This window comes from Macrotis lagotis, chromosome 8 (assembly GCF_037893015.1).
Source record: "Macrotis lagotis isolate mMagLag1 chromosome 8, bilby.v1.9.chrom.fasta, whole genome shotgun sequence".
Classification (NCBI taxonomy): domain Eukaryota; kingdom Metazoa; phylum Chordata; class Mammalia; order Peramelemorphia; family Peramelidae; genus Macrotis; species Macrotis lagotis.
In genome coordinates, this window is record NC_133665.1 from 149,550,069 (window position 1) to 149,577,039 (window position 26,971).

Here is a 26,971-nt window from a genome sequence, read left to right on the forward strand (position 1 = left end):
TGACACCTCTAATCAAATATTATTATGTGAAAGATAAAGGTAACTTTGAAATTGCTAACAATAGCATGCACAAGTATAAAAATTCAAAGTTAAATTACATTTACTCTTGCAAAGCATTAAGAATTTACTAAATTGTTTCAGAAGAAGTCTTTGGAATAATAGAGGGAAAGGGATCCTCGGAATCAGGAAAACTGGGTTCAAAAACTTAACTCTGAACAAGGATGAGTCCTCTGGTCCTCTGACAGGTGACTTAACTTTTCATCTCAGTTTCCTTTGGCTTTTTTTTTAATAAGATGCTTCAGATTCTCAATTGATTGGGCACTCAAGGCAGCCTCTCAGGCGAGGATGCAACGAAGTATGGATCTATTATCTGCTGCTTGTATTAACTTTGACCTAACAATTAATAGCAAGAAAAATCAGGCTCTCCACAAGCCAGCACCGCATCATTCATAATGGAACTTTGTTCTAGCAATATATGGAGAAGTTTTGAATACTTTGGATATTTTCCAGTATATTTTCTAAGGATGTTCACACAGAAGATGAGTTTGACATATTATTGACACAGCTAACTCAGGAAGCTCTGAAGGAAAGTATGGGATAGAAGAGGTCTTAGACGACTTACCCAACTGAAGGTCTACAAAAAGCCTTTGTGCTGATCTCACTGTCATATACCTGCAAAACCTGGACAGTATACCAGTGCCATTCCAAAAAACTGAATTGCTTCCATTTTACTTATCTACCTGGCAAGAGAAGATACCAGACACTGAGGCCTTTCTCCAGTTAAACTGCTTCCAATTCTACAACAGAGAGCACAGCAACACTAAACTGCCCACACTGTTCAGAGGTCAAATGTACTTCTGCCTAAAAGACTCTTTTATGGAAAACTCACACAAATTCAGCCCTCACATGGAAGTCAGATGAAGCCATACAAGAACACATCAAGGTCTCTCTGAAGAATTTTGGAACCAACTGTGTGACATGGCAGAGATTGGAGCACAAAAGAAGGCGCTGTATTCTATGAGCAATGCAAAATTGCAGTAACTCAAAGAAACATGAGATGCCCATATTTACAGACCTCTCTACTCCAATTGTTCTTAAGGACTATTTGTGCCTAATCTATTTGAGCTACTATTCATCTGGTCAGAGGCAGTCGGACACACTGGACCTTGATTCCAATATAATGTCATTTTGGTCCTCTGAGAATGAAGAACACCAACCAACCAAACAAGGATTCTCAATTGTTAACATATCTAATAATGCCAGAAAGTTAGCCACACCAGTTTAAAAATAAATTTTATGGCAAAATTTAGGCTGAGGGAGACTGTTCAATCTTTAAATTTATTCCTTTGACATCAAACTTTTGAATTACATTTAGTAAACTGAAAGCTTAAAATTCTCACAAGAACTTTTAAAAAAGCAGAATGGCAGAGAAAAATTTCTCCAACTACCAATAAAATCCATTACTGCCATTCTAATTACACTATTCTTGATAGTACTAGTTATAATACCTATAACTAACAGCAATGTTTGACTAGCAGCAAATTCCTTGACAAAGAATTCTTCCTTATATTTTCAATTAACTTAAAACTCCAACTATGACCCTGACAGATTAGGACTGATGCCCTTAATACATACTACATATTGCAATACAACTCAAGAACACTCTAACCTGAGGAACTATTAACGTTTAAAAATAAAATAAAATGCAACTAATATCTGAAAAGCCTTAATGAAAACACAGGAAATAGTCCTTTTTAACAATAAGACATTTAAATGTTATTTTAGGTTTTATCAAATATTTTACATACATTTCGAGGCTCAAAATTTATTTACTTAAGGTCAAAAACTATTAAATTGCGTAACTGTGACTAATCTACATTTTTGGACTACAAATCCAATGTCTTTCTTATTACTCTAAGACAATAACTGTCATTTAGATTCACTGGGATGTTTCTGGTATGTGACACTGAATACAACTAATATCCCTTCTAAGAATAATTAAAGTCAATTCAAAGATAGTCTAGGTTTAGGAAGCAGAGATATTCTTTCTAGTACTGAAAGATTACTAATCTCCCATAGAATCTTATATGACTAAGTTCATGATAAATTTGTGAAAGGAATAACCAAACCTTATGGCTGATAACAGGTCATTCACATTTTTTCTTTTGGATCAGACCACAAAATTCATCTTGTTGGGAGCTCCGGGAAAGGGATTCCCTAAAATGATCAGATCAGCCCTACTCTGCAATTTATTGTTTGAGAGTAACCTAAGGACACTAGGTCCCAGAGACAAGTATGTCAGAGATTGAAACCCAAGTCTTCCTGCTATCCACTCCATACTGCTTCTCATTTGCTCCTTAATGGGAACAGATCTTCTTATTTAATCACTTTTTTCTTGGAAGTAGGTCATCCCAAACCTGATTAAAGCAACTCTTGCCACGTAATTAGCATGGCTCAGCATTCCCTTTCCACTTTGGTGACTGCCCAAGCAACACCACATGCCTGAATCGCACTCCCTCTTCTCCACCTTGGAGGGATCTTTCTCTGGGAGGATGAGCCTCTACACATGGTTAAACAAACACCATATTTCTCACTCCAGGCCCCAAAGAAGGTGGATACAAGGTATCTGCCTGACACTGACCTGTGACCCAAGGACCTCCCATCCATCAACACTCCTTCATCCCGAGCCCTAAACATAAGCTGAGGTCATTATGTTTTGAGGAGTCACAGTTTTCACTGAAGAGAATTAGAAATAGATTACTTTTAACAAACTACTTAGAGCACACAAGTGTATGACATATAAAACTTAACATCTAAGATCTTCAATATAAGCTGTTACCTGTCATAAAAATGCCTAGAACTATAAACTCCCAATAATTTTAAAAGTTTACATCTAAAATCCTTGGTCAACAGGCAATTATCAGTAAGTTGAAGAATATAAAGCAGAAAAAATAACATAAAATCATGTCTTCATGACTCCAAACAACCTTCTTATTTGTAAGGTCAGAACAAGTGACTAATCTCTGGACAATAATCACTATGAAAGTTTTCTTTTTTTCCCCCTTTTTCATGAGTACTAACTTTCCTCCAAACATGTAAAAAAAAAAGCACAAATTCTAATTAAAAATGAAATATGTACTATGAATTTGGATTTCAAGCCAAGACCAAAAGAAAAGAAAAGCAGCCTATTTTCCATTAAGGGCTCTTAAAGCAACTTAGAAGCTAAAGAAAAGGCACAATTAAAAGTTATTTTAACTCCTTTTACAGTAGAAAGAATATGGGATCTAGAGCTAAAAGGAACCTAAGAGGCAAGCTAGTTCATCTTTTTTCATTTTACAGATGAGGATGGTTAACCAACCTGCCACACAAGAAGTAAACATCAGGGCAGGATTTGAATCCAGGTCTTCTGACTAGAGCTCTCTCTAATGCATCATCTAGACAAATCAAGCCTTCTTTTAGGCATATCTTAAATCAAAAATAAGGACTGAGGTAAGTAAAACTAATAAAAAAAATTTTCTTCTAATGTCTCCTCATGGAAAGGAGGTGACTTAGGACTTCTTTAAGGCTATGTTAACAGAACACAAAGTCAAATAGTTATTATCAAGTCTGAAAGGCAAAAGGTGGTCAAACCAAGTTTAGAGAAGTTCATCACTTCAAGGTAATTAATTTTGAGCCATAATTGCTCTCAAAAATCATTTAGCAGAGCAGCTAGGTGGTGCAATAAATAAAGCACCAGTCCTGGAGTTAGAAGGACCTGAGTTCAAATCTATCCTCAGACTGTGTGTGACCTTGGGCAAGTTACTTAACCCCAATGCCTTGCCTTGCCCCCCCCAATAAAAGCACAACCCCAAAAAATAAAACAAAAAGTGGGGGGTGGTGAGGAACATTTACTTCAGTAAGCAAAACTAGCCACAATGAAACTATAAATCCTTGAAATCAAAGCATCTGAAAAAAAATATATTTTATTATAATTGTTATTATTACTTAAAAATAAGAATGACAAATATTTTTACCTATTTGTCTATGACCACTCACTGATTCTACACATATTTTGCTTTGGATAGGAATAAAGTTACTGAGTACCAAGTACTGAGAAAGGGCATTCCAAAACTCCAATGTCCAAGGGAGATAGTAGGAAATATGGTTTGACTGGTTGGTTCTTGTCCTTCATTCTTGAAGAGGACCAAAATGACATCACTATGTCAGATAAGTTATAGTGTGATCAATACAAGCTTAGAATGCTCTATCACAGATCAGGCACAAGTAGTCCATGTGAACCCCTGAATGTGCACATCTCAGGTTTCCTGCATCCATTTTGCCTTGCTCATAGAGCCCAGCACCCTCTCTGAGGAGGGCATGCCATGCTGGGTTGGTCCTGTGCCAGTGTCTCCCATGATGCACGATCAATTCCAAAGTTCTTAAAAGAGACCTTCAGAGTGTCCTGGTTTCCGTTTTTCTGACCTCCCTGGGAGTGCCTGCCCTGTTGTGAGTTCTCCATAAAATAGTCTTGGCAAGTATACATTTGGCATTCTAATATGTCTAGTCCATCATAATTGCACTGTCTGTAGTAATGCTGGAATGCTAAGCAGTTTAGCTCAAGAAAGGACCTGAGTGTCTGGAATCTTCTCCTGCCAGGTGATCTTCAGGATCTTCCTAACACAATTTAAATGGAAGCAATTCAATTTCCTGGAATGGTACTCAGACTGGTTAGGTTTCACAGCCAGACAGCAATGAAATCAATACAAAGACTTTGTAGACCTTCAGTTTGGTAGTCAGTTTGATACCTCTCCTCTCCCACACTTTCCTTCAGAGTCTCAGGTTCAGGCAATGAATTTGTCAGTCTCCTTATCAACATGTGCCTCCCTGAAAAGGGCACTGCCAAGATAAGAGAACTTGTCCACAGTCTACAAAATTTCTCCATTTGCTATAATTACTGGTTCCACAAATGGATGATGTGGTGCTAGCTGATGGAGCACTGGGCTTTCTTGGGATTACTTGCTATCACAAGTTGCAAAGAATTGATCCATACTTGTTGCATCTCAGCTTCAGAGGCTGCACTGAAGGTACAATCATCTGCACCAACCCTCCCTCCACTTTGGTCTTGGCTTGTAGCCTTTTCAAGTTGAAGAAGCTGCCATCAGTGCAGTAGCTGACCTTGAAGCCATGTTCACTCTCAATGAAGGCATTAGATAACATGGCTGGAAACATCTTTCTAAAAAGCATGGGAGCAAGGGCACATCCATGTTTCATTCCACTGGTGACCAGGAAATCTCAAGAGCTTCATCCACTATCCATGGGCCAGGATGGGGTCATGAAACTAACGTAAAACACTGATGAAGTTCTCCATGTAACCAGGGTTAAATGACTTGCCCAAAGTCACACAGTTAATACTTATCAAGTGTCTGAGGTCAAATTTACACTCAGATCCATCTGACTCCGAGGTACCTGGTAGTGGATCTACTCTACCACCTAGCTGCTGCATAGTTATTAGTTATCTGCAAGGACATATTTTAAAATTCCATTATGAAATACACTGTTCTGAGTATGATCAATACTTAAGTAAATCAAGAGGAGATAAATTAAGAAATTGAAAATCTACACTTCAACAACAAAAGGTATTTACAAAAATCCATTAAGATAGCAAAAGTGTGGCACATTAGTCAGAGCTAGTTATGTTGTTTCAGATTTCATAACTAAATACTCAATGTATCTTAGTGAAGGTGATTGTACAAAGGAATGTAAGGTGAAAGCCACTGAAATTCTCTGAATCAAAAGTTTTTTCAAAGTATTTCATTATCATGAAACACTGTCACTGAAAAAATTAATGAAACTGCTGAATTGGATTGGATTGGAAAAACCAATAAAAATTGGAAAATTCTCTGATTTAATCTATTGTGGTCCAGATAGCAAGAAGACTAATACAAAGCAGCCATATTTCTTTGAGCATGTGGCAAAAATCTTACTGTGAATGAAGAATTGTTTGAGATTCTTTCCTCTTAATGCTACAACAGGTGAAGATATTTTAAAGAAAGTATGTGGACTTGAACAAAAGTATAATCTTCCACCATCAAAACTAATGTGTGTAGCTATAGTACAGCAGCAATGACAGAAGATAAATGGATTTGTAGTTCAGTTACTAGCTAAACAGAATAAAGTTGCTCCTGATAGTTCATCATAGTCACTGTATTGTAATACAGCTACAAATGTTGTGTTTAAAAGGAGTGAAAACAGAAAATATGCTTAAGTTTTTAAAAATAATGAATTTTATAGGTTCTCAAGAATTGAACCAATGAGTTTTCTTCATTAGTCTTGGAAAGTTTAGTTTTCTCATACCAAGGTTGGCTAGTTTTGCTGTCACCAGATTCTGAAGCAATCTTAGCAACTTCACCATGAAATCAAAATGTTTTTAGAACTAAATAACATAATGACAAGAACAGCTTTCAGAATCTGGTTTTCATTATAGGCATTTGGGGCAATTAAATGAGTTGAATTTAAACTTTAGGGTCAAAAATGAGGCTGTAACACACCCACACACATAATACATACACACACACACACATACACACACACACACACACACACACACACACACACACACACACACACACACACACACACAACTGCTTTAAAGCATGTAAACTAAAACTTGGTCTTTGGGAAAAGAAATAAAAAGTTTTTTATTTGACTCATTGTCCTATATGAAAAAATTATCAAGAGTTACTTGTAATTTCAGCAAGTGCAGAAACTCTTATTTGAACTTGAAATATAGAGGATTCAAATGAAAACAATCATTTACTATTAATTATCCTTTGATGTTGAGAATGAAAAGTAATTTGCTGAAATTCAATGTAATGGTGGTGCTAAAAATTTAATTCATTTAAGTGTTCCACACTTTTATTTTTCTACCAAGATATTCTGTTGAAATGTGTATATTTGCTACAAAAATCTTAGCAATATGCTTGGCAGTATATACCTAAAGGAGCAGTTATTTTTATCTCTGAAGAATATTAAAAACTTCACAAGGGTAAGATTATCCAATGAGTATTTATCATCCAAACTGAAAACTTCATTGGATAAAAAGTCTTTGAAAACTGAGTGATAAAAGTTTCTAGCAAAAAAAGTTCAGTGATTTTGAATCTTCCTGAAGTAATAATTTGAATTTACTGGATATTAAAAAATCTTTTTTAATCTAACTAGCTCCTATCTGATTTGTTGGCATATAATAATTAGATACACATAAATAGTGAAAACAAATTGTCTAATAATAATAATTAATAATAATAGCTAGTTTTATAAAGCTCACTGTGTGCCAGGACCTGTGCTCTTTACAACTCTTATTTCAACTAAGCTTCCTAATAACCCTAAGAGCTCTTCTTATCACCATTTTGCTGATAAAGGAAACTGAGGCAAATAGAGTTAAGTGACTCAACTGGTCACCTAGTGAGTAAGCATCTGAGGATAGATTTGAACTTGGGGTTTTCTGATTCCAGCGCTGATGCTCTATCCACTGAGACCCCCCCCAGCTGTTCTTATAATAACATAACTATAAATTAATTATAACCTAATATAAGCTGTCCCATAGTAATAATAATATTTATATATTAGTATTAACTAATTTCAATCTAATATTAGTACAACATATTAAAAATATATAAACTTTTGATTTCTGAAATCAATACGCAGCCTGCCTGCAGGAGGGGGATACTTATTTGTAGTCTAGTGGCCTACATTTTTATTGGCGTTTGCCATCATTGTTGGTAAAAGGGCAAGTTTCATTCATTGAAAGCAGAAGATCATTTTCCACATATTAATAGTCTACCAAGTGATAGTGTGCAATACTAAATCACTGAACACTCATCAAATGCCAAATTACCATGTCTTCACACTATCCTATAGATAGCATTTACTCATTAGCCATCTACAATCATGCTTGCAACCACTACAAGAAGCCTAGTGTGGGATAAAGAGCCTGAGAGATTGGGATATGGATGTTCAGTTTGTTGCACAAAATAAAAGAACCATTAAGGAGTTGAAAGGATCCCTGTTAAGGGGTCATTTAGTCCACTATAACATACATCAAGGCTGTCCAAAATACTGTACATGGGTCGCATGAAGTCACAGTGAGATTTTATGTGGCACACAGGTTTTAATTTTCATGAGCAAAAAAATAATTTGTATGGAATCCTTATTAGATTTTTTAAATTTCATCACTAATAAATAATCACATCGATGTTCATTTTCTTTGGTGTTTTTAAGCAGTATTACGGACAGAACATATCACATAGAATTTTCAATCAATCTATGGGATGTGTTCCACCTGACCAAGAAGACATGTCAGTATGCACCTACCTTTATTTATACTGTTGTGCTTGTTTTTGCACTTCACACCTTCATCTGCCATATTGTTAGCACACATTTCCCCCACTTTCTTTTCTTTCTTTTTTTTAAGGTTTTTTGCAAGGCATTGGGGTTAAGTGACTTGCCCAAGGTCACACGGCTAGGTAATTATTAAAGTGTCTAAGGACAGATTTGAACTCAGGTACTCCTAACTCCAGGACCAGCGCTCTATCCACTGTACTGCCTAGCCGCCCTCATTGCCCCACTTTCTAAGAAGTTAAAAGTACCATACTTTTCATAATACTTGTTAAACCTAAGGTAAGATTACAAATTAACTATTATATTAGTGTACAGTATTTCTGAATCCTGGGTGTGACCCTCAAATAATTTATTTTAATTCAGCCCTAAGTTAACCTAAGTTTGGACAGTCCTGAGATACATGACAAAAGTGGTTTGTAGTTTACCCCCCCCCTCTCTCTACAAAGAGATCTCTAAGAAAAAGGAAGGAGCCACCTTTGCTGGAATGCTACACTACTTTTTGACTACTGTAATTGTTAGGATTTTTTTCTGACATCAAGTGTAAATTTATCTCTTTGAAACTTCTATTATTCCTAATTCTTGCCTCCTGAAACCAAAAAGAATAAATCTGATTGGGGCAGGACAGTGAATAGAGCACCAGCTCTGGAGTCAGGAGTACCTAGAGTTCAAATACGACCTTAGACACTTAATAATTGCTAGCTGTGTGACTTTGGGCAAGTCACCCAAACCCCATTGCATTAAATAAATAAAAATTTTTAAAAAAAGAACAAGTCTGATTAATCCTTCTTCCACAGAATCAAAGACAGTTAACTCTTGTTTGCCACCACCTCCACTAACCTCTCTCAGTCTCCCAGGGCCTTATCTTCTCTGGGCTAAACATACCTGGGTTCCTTCAACTACTTCTCAAAGGATCTGGACTTCAGGTCTTTGATCATCCAGCTGCCCTCCTCTGGGCACTCAAGTTTGTTAATATTCTTTTTAAACTAGACACCCTGAAATGAATAATTCAGATGAAAGCAGAGGACAGTGGGACTATAAATTCCCTATTTTTGAAATCTCTGCTTCTCATTGCATTATTAGCTTTTGGCTCCAACATCCTGTGTATTGAGATTGAAGTCCACTAAAACTCTCAGATCAGGGCGGCTAGGTGGCGCAGTGGATAGAGCATTGGCCTTGGAGTCAGGAGTACCTGAGTTCAAATCTGGCCTCAGACACACTTAATAATTACCTAGCCGTGTGGCCTTAGGCAAGCCACTTAACCCCATTGCCTTGCAAAAACTAAAACAAAAAAACCTCAGATCCTTTTCAAAATAATGGCTAACCATGCAGCTGTAAAAGTGATTTTTTTAACCCAATTGTAAATCTTTACATTTACCCCTCCAATTTTAACTTATTAGATTCTACACTGCCAAGTCCTTTTGGATCCTGATTCTTGCCCCTGAATTAGTTTTACCAAGCAAATGAACTATGTATGCCCTCTATACATTTATTCAAGTCACTGATAAAAATATTAACCTGTAAAGAATCAAGCCTTAGATATTCCACCATTTTCTGAATCTAAAAATCCAACCATCTATCTAATGAACTATCTAATCTAGGGGTTTCTAAAGTAGAGATTCTATTAGAATGACTAGAGAAAATGGAGGGAGAGATTTAACCCAATGAGGGGGGGTGATCGACTGCTTCAGAGGGTTAGTCATATTAGTTTGCAATACAATGGCACCATTCTTTCAGTAACTGTCCACTCTGTACCTTCCCCTCACCTCCAGGCTTTCTTCCTATGGATTTACTAGGTAATGGACTTCCATGGCAGTAAGTATCTGAGTCGATTTGACCCAGTTACCTCCACCAAGTGCCCAAGCAAACTACCACCCTCCCAACACTAACCCACCCTGTGTCCCCAACAGCTGCCCCTGGATCATGACGGCTACAGCTTTGCCCTGGGTTACAGCTGCTAATAAGTCAATACCATCACACTTTTTTCATTTTTTAATGTAAATAAATAGCACAGATGAATAAATATAGATGGAAAGCAGTTCTATAATTACCTCCCCCCCCAAAAAAAAAACCCTCTTCTGGAATTTCCTGTTTCCTTAAAGGAAATCACCAGCATTCCACTCTCCCATGCTCCTTCTTCCTGATTTTCACTCTGTTCAAAGCTATCAAGCTCTAATTAAGAGCAATCAGCTAAATCTAAGATCCTTCTCTCAATCTTCATGATTCCTGACCTCTTGTCAACATTTATCCATGCTCTCCTCTCAGATACTTCCTTTCTCCTTCTAGTTTGTCCTGACCCTGATCTCTGTCTTCTTTCCTTGTCTGACCATTTCTCGGTCCCCTCCGCTACATGGTCATCCATACCATGTGTAGAACAAAGTCTTCATCTTCTCATAGTAAATTCTCTCTTATTTCATCAGTTCCCAGGGGTTTAATTAAGATCTAAACACTGGTAATGCCAGAATCTTTCTTCTGAATCCCAGTCCCATAATCATAGACTATCTAATGGGCATTTCAAAATGAATGTAGAAAGAGAAGGGTGGAGAAGGGAGGAGACAGCCAAAGAAACCATTTATGAAACTCCAGGCACAGTGCTCAGGGCTTTACAAAGATGATCTCATTTGATTCTTATGGCAACCTGAGAAGGGGCTTGATTCTCCCCATTTTACAGAAGAGGAAGTTGAGGCAGCTGTCAAATAACTCGCCTCAGATTACCTAGCTAGCATGTATCTGAATCAGAATTTGAATTCAGGTCTTTCTGACTCTATGAAGTAGCAATAGGCATCTCAAACTCAACAGATTAAAATAGAACTCATTTTCTCTCCTCCCAAATACCACTCTTCCAAACTTCCCTTTTATTGATAAGCAAACCAAGAGCCTTCTAGTCAGACAGGTTTGTGACCACTTACCCTGGGTTCCTCACTTTCCTTCAGGACACTTAACTTGTCATTTCTACCTCCAACAACTTCTACAGACTTCCTTTCTACTTACAAAGGTACTACCCCAGTTAAGGACCTCATTGGGCTTTGTGATTCAAAGAGCCCTCTACTCCAATCTCTTCCTACACTTGTCTGCCAAAGAGATTTTCTTTAAAGTACAAGTCGAATGATGTCATTTCCCAAGTATTCATCTTTCCATTTTCTTTAAGTTTTATTATGTACTGTAATACATGTAAATCATTATGAATAAGTAAATACACATTTATTGGTAGTGTTTGCAAAAACTTTTTACTGAGAGATAAGGCACCCAATTAAGAGTTCAGAGACCCCTCCTTGCTCTCATCCACATCTATCTGTTCCACAATAACAGTCTGAGTCATTTTATCAATGCTTTGCTAAAATCTAGGGCAACTGTCTCCCCAGGATTTCCCTTGCCTACTAATTTAATAAAATTGTTAAAAAAGGAAATGAGGTTATTCTAGCTTGACCAGTTCTTGACAAAGTCAGTAAGACTCTTAATAATTACTACTTCCTTTTCTAAATTTTTGCCAACCATCTTTTTAATAATATGTTCTCGAACTTTCCCTGGAATCAAAGCCTAACTGGCTTAGAGTTTGCTTAATTCTGTACTTTAAAAAAAACAAACAAAAAATACTGGGAGATCTGTCCTTCAACACTATATTAGCTCTTCCATTTTCTGTGACCTTTCAGCTCCCAACCCCAGCAGCTAGGGACTTTCAGTCCCTAAGGCTAGAGTTGCCCTGGGACAGGTGACTGCAAGGGCTATAGCAAGGTCTTATTATCTCTCCTTTCTTATCTTCAGTATCACTCCCGGTAAGTAATCTTTGTGCATTAGTTACAAGACAAAAGTAATTCTCCTTGTCAAAACAGAGAGGCAAGTACAGGGTAATTTTATCTTCTCTTTCTTCTTAGTAATCATCAGCCCAAGGATCACCCAAAGCTCCCCCCCACCCAGTCTGAACTTTCTCAGAATCCAGACTTAAAAATCCTTTGGTGTTGTCTTTAGAACCAGTATCAGTCTCAGTTCCTGTTGAGATTCAGCCCCACTGACACAGCATTAACAGGCCACGTTCTTCAACCTCTTTTTTTCTTTTACCTGCTTTGGATCCATTCTCAGTCCATTGCTGTTTTAAATCCAAACTCATTGATCTGTTCCATGCATATCTGCATCATCTCTCCAAAAAATTCCCATTGTTCCTCATAAGAATTCTGCGCAATTTATGAAACCTAGAGAATGCCTCTTTCATCACTCAGTTTTATCACTTTGTCTTGGAATAGTTTTGTGACTTAAGAGATCTCAAATACTTACATGTCTCCACACAATGAAAGGTAACCCAGTATTTGTGGGTAGAGAGCAGGCCTCAAAGCCTGGAAGGTCTGGGTTCAAATCCCACCTCTTGCACATTTCTGGTTATAATGACAATGGGCAAGTCACAATACCTCTGAGTTTAATGGAAGTTACAAAGAAGCAAATTCTATAAGGTTCAAAGCTACAACCTAAATTGGTAACAACAGCTTTGTCACCTGGAAGATTCACCATATCAATGAAATGAAAGGTCCTAGAGGGTTCCTACTCTATTGAAATAATGAGGAGACAAGCTAAATAGGAAAAGGAGATTTTAATAGTATAACTCTTATGTCAAAAAACAAATGAAATTACAGATAGATGAGTGAAAGATATAATGGATATAAACTACTCCATGAATAGTCCCAATCAATTTTTGAACTGGTTAAGTCAGATTGATGAGTTCAGTATATCGAATGGTAAAAACCAGAATGTACAAACACAGGTCCTGAGCGGCTTCTCTCTAGGTGACCACTTGGTTAAACCAAGGTTCTCAATGGGCACATGATCTCTAAGACCCCAGACAAATCAAATTGTCACCTCCAAGACCTTAGAGTGGAATCAGAGCATGTTACCTCAACTCCCAGTCAAAAAGGGCAATTATGAGGTAGTTCAATCCAATGTTTTACAGTAACTGATGATAACATGAGCTGGCTCTTCAAGAGCAGGAAGTAACAGGGTACACAAAGGAACTGAAGAGGACCCAGGGTAGCTCAGTAGAAGACCCAAAACTAACTAGGTATGACATCACGTAACAGGGATCATGCTAGGCTCAAATGGTAAAGTCATCAGTGCTATCATCTGAGTAGAAGGAATATAAAGTAATGAAGGATATCAAAATACAAAGACCTAAGACTTAAGAAACTCAGGAAAGTCCCAGGCATTGACAGCCTATGGGTTTTAAATAGAAATCATTCAAAATGGACTTCTGTGGAAAGACAGTAAACAAATTCAAGTCCCATGTTTTTTGGAAGATGTGGCTATTTCTATTAAAATCTAATAAAAATCTAGTAAGCCTGTAGGTGAGAGAGCCACGTCAGAGGCAGTTATGGGCAGAATACATAGAGCACTAGGGGACCAGAAGTCAGACGTGTCCCAGATACACGGGCTACGAGTCCCTGGGCAAGTCCCTTCACCTCTGCCTGCCTCAAACAATAATAGCACCTACCTTCTATTGTGTTGTAAGGATAAAATGAGATCACGTTTAAGTGCTCTGTTAATCTGAAAGCAGTGAAAGGGTTTTACCCTAGCATTTCTGAGGAACACAATTTAAATTCATGACCTCTTCAGGCTTCATTTTTGGTCACAGAAAATGTGGTTTTGAGTCATTAATATCAGCAATCTGATCATTCAAAAAAATGCTTTCACTGAGAAAGAAGCCCCTAGAACTCACCACCTAGAGAGGAGTCAGATGACTGACACCACAAGTTCCTCCTAAGCCCTGCCCTATTGAAGGGTCTTATGCAGTAAAGGTCTCAAAAGTTGTTTTTTCCACACAGACTTTCCATGAAAAGGCTCTCCCAATATGCAGACCTTTAGTCACCCAACCTTTGGGGTGGCAGTCCCAATGACCTAGTTTCTATCAGGCATTCACAATGTTCCCAATAATGAGAAGTACGGGTCCAGGATGATACATGGGTGCGCTGTCACAGTTTCAGAGCCATTATGACTACATACCTTACCAACACAGGGGTCTGGCGATTGATACCTGTTCCTCTAAAGACTTCCAATAATTTTCACCCTAAACATCTCCTATAATATTTTTCTCTACTCTGAAAAGAAAGCTGTAATTGGGTAATCCATGAGACTAACACAGGGTAAGTCAATAATTTCTATACTGTGAACATTTTTTAAGTCACTGGATGGAGAACGAAATCCCACGGACCTTTCAAGGGCCAATATGCTGCTAAAAGGTGGGAATGAGGGGCAGCTAGGTAGCGAAGTGGATAAAGCACCAGCCCTGGAGTCCAGAGGACCTGAGTTCAAATCCAACCTCAGATACTTATTAATTACTTAGTTGTGTGACCCTGGGCAAGTGACAACCTCACTAACTTGTAAAAAAAATGAGAAAGAAATACAGATAGGAGTTGGTCTCACAGGGACATGAAGTGACGCTGTGTTTACTAACATGGAACCTGGAATCAGGAGATATGATTTCAAATATGACCATGGACAGGCATTTTAAGTTGGGTGACCCTGGTCAAGACTCTTTACCTCAGTCTGCTTCAGTTTCTCCATCTAAAAAGTGGAGATAACATGACCTCCTATAAGTGGTAGTGAAGATCAGGTGCATGATTAAAATGAAATTATGTGTAATAGGATTGTTCATGTATAATCTATATCAGATTGCTTGCTGTTTTGGGGAGGAATAGAAAAAATTTTACAAAAATGAATGTTGATTATAAATGATTATAATGTTGATTATAAAATGATTAATAGGTGACATGTTAAACACCAAAGTACAGGAACAACCTTTACACAGGCTATTTGTTGCATGGGGAGGCGGGGAGAGAAGGGAGGGAAGTAGAAAAAATGTGTATGTAACTCATAACTTTGCAAATTTCTGAATGTTGAAAAATTACTATAGCATATAATTAGGAAAATAAAATTTCAATTTAAAAAAATTAACATTGAAAACTATCTCTACTTGAAAGAGAAAAAAATAAACATCTTAAAAGTTATATCAAAAACAAACACAAAAGCCCACTTCTCTGAAGCACCTCAAAGCACCTTCCCTTTTTTTCAGAGTGGAATCTAAAGTAGTCTATCTTGGGCATTACTGCTGGCACAAAAACATTTGTTAAATATGAAACTTACCCAAATTCTACTTCATCTTAGCTCCCCTTTTGAAAGAGATGCTATGGTTTTCTAGCCAGTGTATAAAATCATACACAGTACTCTAATGGATCTATAATTTTATTGGTAAATACAGATTTTTCTACTTCTTCCCAGCTATATGAAGTGAATACATGAGTATAAAATTCTTCCAATTAAAGTTCTTACTAATACAATCTTAATTAGTTGAATTATCAATGACTTGTAAATTATGTTTGAGTGTTGGAGTTTAAATCATTTTTTCCAAATCCTTATAAGTAATCAAGAGCAGATTGAGAATTTTCTACCTTCCTACTTCAGTTCTGAGAAAATACTCATTAAAACAAGTTATTATTGCAATAATACAACTTCCAGTAATAAAGGTGTCAGGTCTTATTTCATCCTCTAAGATAATCAAATTCGAAGTATAATTATGTGTCTCACACAAATTACTACCCAACCCTGAAATATAATTTGTCTATCTCTTGCAAAGTACCCTATGTTAAGTTTATACATGTTCAGAAATTTCTGAATTAAAATAAACCAAAATAATCCAATTCATAAAGCTAAAAGGTAAATGCGTTTAAAAAAACTACACTCTCAAGAATAATCAATAATCAATCTGAACAATTCTCATTATTATTCAACATTTTCCAAACATAGCTATCACAGAATCTTCACATGCTCAAATTTTGAGACTCAAATTCCTACATCCTTAAAAATGACTTTAACTGGCAAAAAAAGCCTTCAACACTTTTAATTTCTGTGCAAATCACCTTGTAATGTTATCAAAATTAAGTTATGACAATGCAGGATCCTCAATATTAAAGGGCATTTTTCAACCCCTCACATGAAAACAAAGTTCCAATTGCAAAGAGAGATCTAGTAACTGATGCCTATTTCACCAGAAGTTATTTATAGAGGAAAGGAGAGCAGGAAAACAAGATTATTTTTCAACAAATACAAAAACTGATTTTTAAATTAGAAAAACAAAACAGAAAGACCAGTCCACTGCAGGACATCAAAGGGAATATCATCTTTTGAAAAAAGGCTGGTCAAATGCTGAAATCAGATCCAGACGCAAGAGCCATATCTAATTTAAGAAACAGCTAAGTTTAACAACATAACAAAATGGAGTGCTGTGTTTTTACTTAAAGAAACTGACACTTGAACCTAAAATCTTTAACCCCAAACAAGATTTTAATGCAGTTCAAATAGACCTTGGGAAGCAGTATCTAAATCTATCTAAAATTAGTATCTGGTGTGTCATTTAAATCTAAATGACTGGGCGGCTAGGTGGAGTCAGGAGTACCTGGGTTCAAATCCCGTCTCAGACACTTAATAATTACCTAGCTGTGTGGCCTTGGGCAAGCCACTTAACCCTGTTTGCCTTGCAAAAACCTAAATAAAAAAAAAAAAATCTAAATGACTGTGTACCCAAGTTCATGTTTTCCCCCATAATTCAGAAGAAAAAGATTTTACTTCCAATGTTTTCAGTCCCAATATATTAATGTATTTGAAGAGTCAAAGCAACAGTCAAGTAATAATATAACACAAATTTAAAATAACTAAGATTTCAATGTTCTTTTATCACTTCTTCTAGGGGTACAGACACATTCATGTCTTCTCATGCTCTTTATGTCCTTTGTTAAATCCTCCAAAGTAAGGTCTACCCAATATGCTGGGTGGTTCTACTCCTGATCTCTATATTTTGCAGGAATATCAACACAGGCTGTCCATCCATTAAATTTCTACCCTGATATATATTCTCGGATAGCTTTTGACATTCTTTCTGAAATGCAATTCTTCCATGATAACATCACACAACTTGTTTGTGGCCCACCGTGAATCTCTCCATTGCCACGTATGGCCCATACTTTAATCCTTCAGAGATTATGGTATCGCAGGATTCTCAATCAAATGGCACCAACCCAAAGACAATAAATGAAAGATCAGTTTAATAACCTGAAATATTTTCAGAAATAAAGTCTGCTTTGTGAAACTGCTTGGAATTCATCAAAACCCACAGCTGTTCTTAATGTATATCTCCAAATCAGTCAGTGATGTTCCAGCCTCCACCAAAGACCGTGAGGTCAGGTAAGGGATGCAGAGAATAAGTAATATTACTGTCCTGAAAGGTGAACTAACAGTAAAGTCCACTAAGAATTTTAAAGCCAATTAATGCTTCCATAGTACCACAACTACTAGAAAGACTAAGTTATAATTACATAGATTGCTTTCCAACTTAACAAATGAATGGGGGGGCAGGGTGTGTGTGTGTCTGTGTGTGTGTCTGTGTCTGTGTCTGTGTCCCATTTTATAGCCCTAGTCTAATTAGTGATAAGCTTTAGAACAGAGGTGTGTGTCCCACCTGAGTCGATTCACTTAGTTGTGCTCATTAGTGACATGGGTTGCATTATATTCATGAATGGGTATTAAATTCTGTATGTAGCCCTTATGAAGTTTTTGTTGGTTGATGGGGTTCAGAAGAGCTAAAAATTTGGACACCCCTGCTTTAGAAGAATCAATTTAAAACAGGAGAGTGCTATGCTACTGGGCCTTTCTCTCAGAAAAATAAGAAAATCTTACTCAAAAATTCAAAACTTTACAATACCAGAATCTGTTCAGATAATCACCTAAATGACCAAATTTCCTAAATACCAATTCTATTTCCTATAGAAATTCATGAATTTTTAATTGATGTTCAATGGATGGTCCACTTAACATGGAACAAAAGGTTATGATATAACCTCTATAAGGAAGGTAGCAATTTAAAATGCAATAAAAATGGTTTTTAAAAAATTCAGACCTTTGATTTCCTTGATAGTCTAGAAAACATATCAACACAAAAGACAGGCCAGCAGATGAATAAAATTGAGCTAATACCCAAGGGACGAGGGCTGTTTCATCCTTGCCTTTGTTATCCCAGCATATTCAGTAGTGAGGCATATAGGGAGTCCCAATACAAAAGCAGAGTGTGACAATCCTGTGTGATGCTGACATGGTCCGTGTCTTTAAGGAGTTTCCATTCTAGGACAGAAATGGATATACATATATATACATATATATATATATACATATATATGTATATATATGAACAAAAATAACTATAACAAGAAGTAAAAGAAAAGTGCATGCAAGCATTTGAGAGCCAGCAAGGTAGGGGCTGAATCAGAACCTGAGTCAGAACCCTGGCTCTTCAGAGCTTCAGCTCAGCTTGGGGAGGATCACTTAGGCCAGGCCTTCATAATCTCTCTCTCTTGTATAAACATCCCTTTGCAAGTCTGATGAAGACTAAAGATGCTTTCTCAGCAACGTTTTTAAATCCATAGAATAAATACAGAGGAATGCAAAAGAAACAAATTACACAGAGACAGTTTTCAAAATACTGAAAAACCAAATTCCTGAATAATAACTTAAGAACTCCTACCTCTACTAGAGGATCCCTAGAGTCTCTTCCAGCTCTAGGCATATTCCCCTAATCCTTAGGAGTTTTCTAAAGAGGAAGACAATATGTAGCTTCAGAATCCTAAATCTCTTCATTGAAGTCTCCAGAAATAAGAAAATCCTGAACCTCTAGGAAAAACTAACTGCAACTTACATAGTATACTCCATCAACAGATTTCACTCTTTAGTTATCTCTAGATTTGTAATATGTCACTTAAACGTGATTTTCCTTTAACAATTGCTTTGATTACTTTTTTGATGAAAACACTGAGCAACTATTCAATGTATAGTTTAATTGTTGCTTTAAGGACAGTAACTCAATTACTTTCTATGTTAAATTGCTATCTATAACATTTTAAAAGTAACTATTTTCTTCCCTAAATCTTTTCAGAATGGTCTCTATGCTTCCCACTAACTGATAAACAAAGAATGTGAAAGATCTTGATAAACAGACCAGAGAAATGCCAATAAACAGTACCTAAGGGTTTAAAGAACAGTGAGATGACAAAGTAGAGTCTAGTATAAAGATTTGAAATCCAGTCTCAGACATTAGCAGTGTGACTCTGGACAAGTCAATAATCCATCTACCTCAGTTTCCTTATCTAAAAAGTGAGTTGGAAAAGGAAATGACAAACAACTCCACTATCTTTGCTGAGAAAATCTCAAATGGGGTCATGATATGACCAGAGTCAGACATGCCTGATAAACTACTGAACCAAAGGGTTTAGAAAGCAATTCAATACTCCAGCTAGTTTTTGTAGTTATCTAACACTTCTCTCAGTATGCTTTAGAACAAAAACAAAAGCAGAAAAGTCCTATAACATGAGTCAAAGTCAATTGATATAAGAATGTCTGAAAGTCAATGAAGGAAGATCAATCTTGATAGCATAAGCTCAGCCAGAGTTAAAGACACAAAACCTCCAGGCCTCAGCAGGAAACTTTTGCCAAGATTACCTTTTAACACCAATACTATCAAAATGGTAAGGGAGATAACAAAGGCAAATGAAAGCTTATAGAATTTCTAGGATGAAGCAGGCTCACTCATTAAACATACCTCATAAAGAATTTGTGGACTCCATAAATTTCCTAACAATTTAAGACTACTAATTAAAAGGAAATTACTCAACATACATCACACACACATCACATTGTACACAGAGCACATGATTCATTGTGCAACAACTGCTTAAAGAGAAGACTTTGCGTGGCCTTTGAGTTTAGGAGTCTTTCATTCCTAAATACCATGATTAGGAAATTCAAAAAGCAAAAAAGCTTTCCCCCTCAGCCCCCATACATAGAAGGAAAATGGCTGGGTTTCATTTGTAAAAATTTCAGTTTTTAAATTCCTAATTTCCTAAGTTTAGTTTCCCCCTAACCTAAGATCTGTTAACTTATTTTTTTAAATAATGGTATTCCAATCTAATTGGTTTTTCCCTTTGCAACCTTATCTTTTATTTTATATATTTAAAAACATAATTCTGAGGAGGGATCCCATAGGTTCTATCAGATTACCAAAGGGGTCCATGACATACCTTTGCCTTTAAAATTGGTAGTAAGGGTTTATGATTTTTGATCTTTACCACCCCCCACCCCCCACCCCCCACCCCCGCCAAAAAAACACATTTATTTTATTTAAAAGGATTACAAACTAAAGCAAGATTTTGATTTGATTAAAAGCTGATTCACAAGTTTAATGGCTCTAAAATGACCATTATTAGCTTTACCTAAGGCATTAAGTCTTACAATAAGCAAGTACTTAAGATAGGATTAATGAATTAGAATGAACATTTAATTTTTACAAATGACATATTATCTAAATATCTGTATTTACTTCTGAAGTCTAAAAATTAAACTCTGAAAAATCACACAAGGAGACTCTTGTTATTTTTAAGTGTCTGAAAGTCTACATAAATTTTTTAATAAAAAATTGTCCTTTGAAATAAAGTTCAAAAATTAATTCTTTTTATTAAATTTCACACATAACATGAAGTTTAATAAGGTCTCCTTTCTTAAAGAATGAGATATTCATGTGATCTAAAATTACAGTACAGATTTTATCTCAGAACATGAGACAGATACATTAGTATCTAAAGACTATTTGGTATAACTGACTTTTCAATTTAGTTTTTGCAAAGCAATGGGGTTAAGTGACTTGCCAAAGGTCAGACACTTTACAATTGTTAAGTGTCTGAGGCTGGATTTCTTTGAAATCAGGTTCTCCTGGGCTGGTGTTCTATCCACTTGCCACCTAGCTGCTCCTTATAAACAACTTTTCAACCAATTAATTTAACTTAAAAGTCAACCTAGAACTGTAAAAATGGAGTGATTGTGTGGATAGTCATCAAAAAACTGCCCTACTTTTATATGAAATATCAAACAGTATCATCAGAAATCAAAAACAGTTTTCAGAGGTATAAGAAGCTTTCTTAAGATTTCCAAAAGTTAGGGGTGGGTAGAGTACTGGCCCTGGAGTCAGGAGTCTCTGAGTTCAAATCCAGCCTCAGACTTTTAATAATTACCTAGCTATGTGGCCTTGGGCAAGCCACTTAACTTCATTTGCCTTGCTAAAGCTTAAAAAGAATAAAAATTTCCAAAAAGTTAGTGGTTTCTTTAGCACAAAATATGTCTTTTTTGCAAAAGATTATTAATCTTTTTAAAAGGATAAATAAACTCTAAATTTCAAAACAAGTTGGATGATCAGAACAGCCAAAAGAGAATTGTGTTATTTTTGGCTGTTCTGAATCTTCACTGTTGTTTACAATGCATTTAAAATTTGTGCTGTTTTGCTGTGTAATCTTCTGAGTAACCTAAATGTTTACTCATCTGAATGGGAAATAAAGTTATATATATATATATATATAGAGAGAGAGAGAGAGAGAGAGAGAGACATATATATGAAAATATATCTATGTATCTTATTGTCACTCATATATCCATATATTGGCTATGTATATGTAGGGGGGAATTATATATATATATATATATATATATATATATATATATATATATATATATATATATATATATGTATATGTGTATATATATGTATATATGTATATATGTATATGTATATGTATATATATGTATATGATAGACTATATATGATAAACATGATAAACTATATATGGTAAACTATGTATGAAAAACTATATAAACTATATATGATAACTATTTATGATATATATGATAAGTTATTATTTATGATTATAGTTACATAACTATATATGATAAAGTAGATATATGATAAACTATATATAATAAACTACATATATGATAAAGTATATATGGTAAACTAAACTGTGATAAATTATATATATGAGAAAGTATATATGATAAACTGCATATGTGATAAACTACATATTTATATTTATGATAGCCTATGTATGATAAGCTACATATGACAAATATATGCATGCTAAACTATATGTGATAAAGTATATGATAAGCTATGTATGGCAAATTATATGTATAAGTTAAACTATATAGGTGAAAAACTACATATGATAAACTATATATGATAAACTATGTATGGCAAACTATATGTATTAGTTAAGCTATGTATGTGAAAAGGTACATATGATAGACTATATGTGATAAACTAGATATGATAAACTATGTATGGCAAACTATATGTATTAGTTAAGCTATGTATGTGAAAGACTATATGTGATAAACTACATATGACAAACTGTACATGACGAAGCACAGACATGATAAGCCATAGCCATGATGAGCTACACGCATGATAAAGCACCGCTGCCCACGGCAAGCTCCCTGCCCATGGCATGAGCCGTCCACACGCCGGGCCCCGGCCAGGCTCGGAGCTGTCAGTGCCAGGCCCCGGTGCCGGCCCCAGCGGCGCCGCCGCCTCCGCAGCCCCGGGCACGCCGGCGGCCTGCTGCAGCTGCGCCGGGGCGGCCTCGCGGCCCCGGCCCGGCCCGGCCCCCGGAGGCCCCTGCATCATGGCCGCTGCCGAACCGGCCGGGCAGCCCGCGCCGGGCCGGGCCGTCCCCGAGGCCTGCTCCGGCTCCTCCCGGACCTGCCCGCGCCCCGCGGCCCCTCCCCCCGGCCCCGCCCCGCCCCCGGCCCCGCCCCGCCGGCGCTCACCGCGATGACATTGACGAAGGTGGTCTTGCCCGAGTACTGCAGCCCCACCAGCGTCAGCTCCATCTCTTCCTTCCAGAAGAGGGAGCGGAACCAGTCCAGCAGCCGCGAGATGAGCGCCAACATGACGGCGAGGGCGGGCGGCTTCCAGCGAGCGACGGGGCTCCGCGAGCCAACGGCTCGGCCGGTCCGGGCGGCGACGCGGGCGGGGACGGGACTGGGCAGAGGCGGCGGCGGCGGCGGCGGCGGCGGCGGCGCGGGGACGGGACTGGGCAGAGGCGGCGGCGGCGGCGGCGGCGGCGCGGGCGGGGACGGGACTGGGCAGAGACGGCGGCGGCGGCCGGAGCCAGGAAGCCGAGGGCCGGTCACATGACTCGGCCTCCCTCCACGCCCCGCCGGCCCGCGCGCACGCCGAGAGCGGCCCGGCCGCGCAGGCGCGCCCGCCGCGGAGCCCACAGCGCCCCCTGCCGGGCCCCGCCGCCGGAGGCCCAGAGGCGCGGCTCCCGTCACTCACGGGGCCGCCCGGGATCTCAACCCAAACCGCGTTCCGCAAGAGCGGCCCCGCGCGCCCGCGGAGACGCCACGGCATGTCTTTCTCCTCCAAGGGGAGACGTGCGAAAGGAAACCATGCCTTCCGGGCGTCTGCAAAAGCGATTTAAAGCGCCCCTGAGTGGTTCCTTGTTCGTAAAAGATACGATGGGAAGATGGAATAAAAGCGGCAGCAAAGAAACCGACACAGACATGGTTCTCTTCGCCTGCCACGCGATTTTTACGTATAAAAAAAATAGCTATCATTCACCTCCTGATTTGAGATTTCCAAAGATACAGGGGCGGCTAGGTGGCGGGGGGCAGCCGCCCCTTCTGGAGGCAGGAGGGCCCGAGTTCAAATCCGAACTCAGACACTTGGTAGGCTCCAGCTGTGTGGCCTGCCACGTCGCCTTGCCAATGCAAGAAAACAATGCCAAACTTCGGTAATCTGCGGTCATAAGTTAGGTTATTAGTCATCCGTAAAGTTACTCCACATACTATCTCTATTTCCAGACTTGTGCGGTTTACTTGCCACATATGCGTTACACAAATATGCAAAAACACGTCTTCTCTGTGTATGGACACCACGATGCCATAGGCTACTCGTTCGGGCCTCAGCGCACCGGGAGGAGGGCCGCGGCGACGCTCGTGCGGCGGACGGCAAAAACGGGGCTGGAGCGCATTGAGGGGCCAGTCCCGAAGCCGGGCTGCCTGGCCCCGGACTCCGGAGCCCTCCCCGCGGCCGCCCGGCAGCCGCGCCACGGAACTTGGCCTGAGCTCCTCTCTGACCGGGACGAGCCGGTGAACAAGTGGGAGCCGATTAAATACTCTCGCTGTAAAGAACCCACTCGTGAATCCGGGCTTTGCCCTGTGTGGAGCTCCCCTCTGCTGGTGTGGAATCAGATAATGCAGACGCGATCACGAGCGGGAAGGGGACAGAGAGGGTGGGTCACCCAAGAAGGAGGTTTGGGGCTTCAGCGATCTTCCAGCAGCTGGGACCCTCCAAACGGGACAACGCACAAGTCCTGCGGGAACGCATTTAGCTGATTTTATAGTCTCGGGGATATTATCTTTGCTTCAGCTTGGCACACAGTTCTCTGATGCACTTTACTTAACGGTTCAAGGAAAAAACGAATGTCCGTATAAAGATCTCTAGAAACTAAATTAGTACTAAATTCATTCAACATAGATGAATCAATATGAAAATCATAATTCCCTTTGACATACTCAGAAGTCCTGGACTGGGTAATACCAAGGCTCTAACTTCAAATAGTCACCTTACCTGCCCCTCCCCCCCCAGCAAAATAATTATGGGAGAACCATTTAAATTCACAAAACCTCAGTTTCCTTCTTTATAAAAATGGGGAATGGTGAGGTACTAAGAATTAGCCTAGTGTGTAAATAGAGGACCAGTCTTGGTGTGCTCTGAAAAATTCTGACTGTATGACCATTTCTCAGACAACTCTCAAAGATGCTTCATCATAAAAGAGTTATAGATTGGCATCAGGGCAAGGAGTATAAACTGATGAATTTGCAGGTCCAGACTTTTTATATCAACTTTCTCCTCCCATCCCTTCAAAAAAAAAATCAATCCCAACCCCTCCCAAAAACTTGCACTTTCTTCTCATAGAGTTGCTATCTCCCATATTTTGTAAACTTTCAAGGATTGTCACAACATGTGATCTGCATTCAAACAGTTCTAAATATGGTTTGCTTTTCTTTCAGAAAAATACAAGGTACAAGATACAAAGACTTTTCACTTGTTTCCTAAAGGAAAGGACAAGGTAGAAGGAAGCAATATATGAGGAGACTATGCAAACTTTAAAGAACAATTTAATTGTTATTTTTGTATGCTACAAATGGTAAAATGGGAAGAACCCTACTTTTAGAGTGATGGGACCTATGTTCAAATTTTAAAACTAAGGTGCTTAAGTAGCAAGGTAGATAGAGTTCTGGCCCCAAGTCAGGAGGACTTGAGTTCAAATCCTACCTCAAACACTTAGCTGTGTGAATCTGAACAATTCATTTAACTCAACTTGCTTTCCTCATCCCCCCTCAAAATGCAACTCCCTTGTTTACTTTCCATGGAACATTAGAAAGGTCATCCAGTTCCTCTAGGTCCAAGATTACACATCTGTAATATGAAGGGATCAGACCAAACAATTTGTGAAGTTCCTTTGCTCTCTAAATCTATCCTGTAATTCAGTCATTACAAGGATATAAGCGGGTGCTGCCCTCAAGGAGTTTATATTCTACTTAGGAAAATCAATTCTTAATTTTTTTATTTTATTAATTTTGCTTATTTAAGGTAATGGGATTAAGTGACTTGCCCAAGGTCACACACAGCTAGACAATTATTAAGTGCCTGAAGTCAAATTTGAACTCAGATCCTCATGACTCCAGGGCTGGTGCTCCACCTAGCTGCCCCCCAGAAATCAATTCTTAATGCTAGTATCCTGGTTCATATTTTTTCTTAAAGAAAATGACTAATTATGAATTTTTGATCAATCAGTAAAATTTCATCGAAGTATCCATTGCTGAATTTACTAACTAAAGTAGCTGTTTATACTGGAATGAACATTGGTTTCTACCTACTTGAATCCCATCATTTTATAGATTAAAAAAGGTGAAGCCAGAATGGTAAAGGGAGCTGACCAAAGTCATACAGGCAATGAGTATTAGAGTAGGGATTTGAAAACAAGTTTCCAAATTCCAAGTTCCAAGTTGTTTCTGCTTTAATCATAGTATCAAAGAATTCTAGAGTGGTAAATAGGAATGTGCTGATAAGCATTTAATAACTGGCTCTCCAGGAAATAAAATGCACCCAGAATACACTTTTAAATTGAATCTGCTTTATCAGCATTTTCTCCATCACTTTCTTAAGTCTGGACAACCTACAAAACAAGTAATTCCTGACTTGTAACATTTGCCATTTCAGGGGTATAAATACTCACTCTGAATATTTAACAATGGGCTCTTAATGGCCCACGAAGCCCACACAGCCCATAGCGATAAAGAAATCACTAGACTGGACATGCCAAGCCTTTGCCTGCATCCTCCAAAAAGAGGAGACCCCATAAGATCTCAAGGTGACCCCATCCACTTTGGATCTGTACTCATTAATATGGAGTTTTTCTTCACATCAAACGCTTGGCAGCATCCTGTCTTACTCATCCAGTCTTTCTCTTGGTCCTTCCCTGGGGGACCAAGCAGAACAAACCCAATCCCTCAGCTACAGGTACTGGGGAACTATCCATCATCGAACATTAAATCTGTTCCCTGTTAGCCTTCTTAAAAGAAATAAAAACAGAGAGGGGAAAAACTGCAACAATTCTGCATTTTAGGGTTAATTATATGTGTGAATGTTACATATTGATATATATACATACATATGTGTGTA

The 26,971-nt window shown here is 38.2% G+C and overlaps 1 protein-coding gene across 1 annotated transcript in view; it reads right to left on the reverse strand.

Moving 5' to 3' along the window:
* Positions 1-23,308, reverse strand: part of ARL8B (ARF like GTPase 8B) — a 44,895-nt gene extending 21,587 nt beyond the window's left edge. Inside the window, exon 1 of the mRNA XM_074198673.1 lies at positions 23,047-23,308. Within this exon, the coding sequence (XP_074054774.1) occupies positions 23,047-23,169 (123 nt within the window). The 5' untranslated portion in view covers positions 23,170-23,308. The remainder of the gene's footprint in view (positions 1-23,046) is intronic.
* Between the last annotated feature and the right edge of the window lie 3,663 nt (positions 23,309-26,971).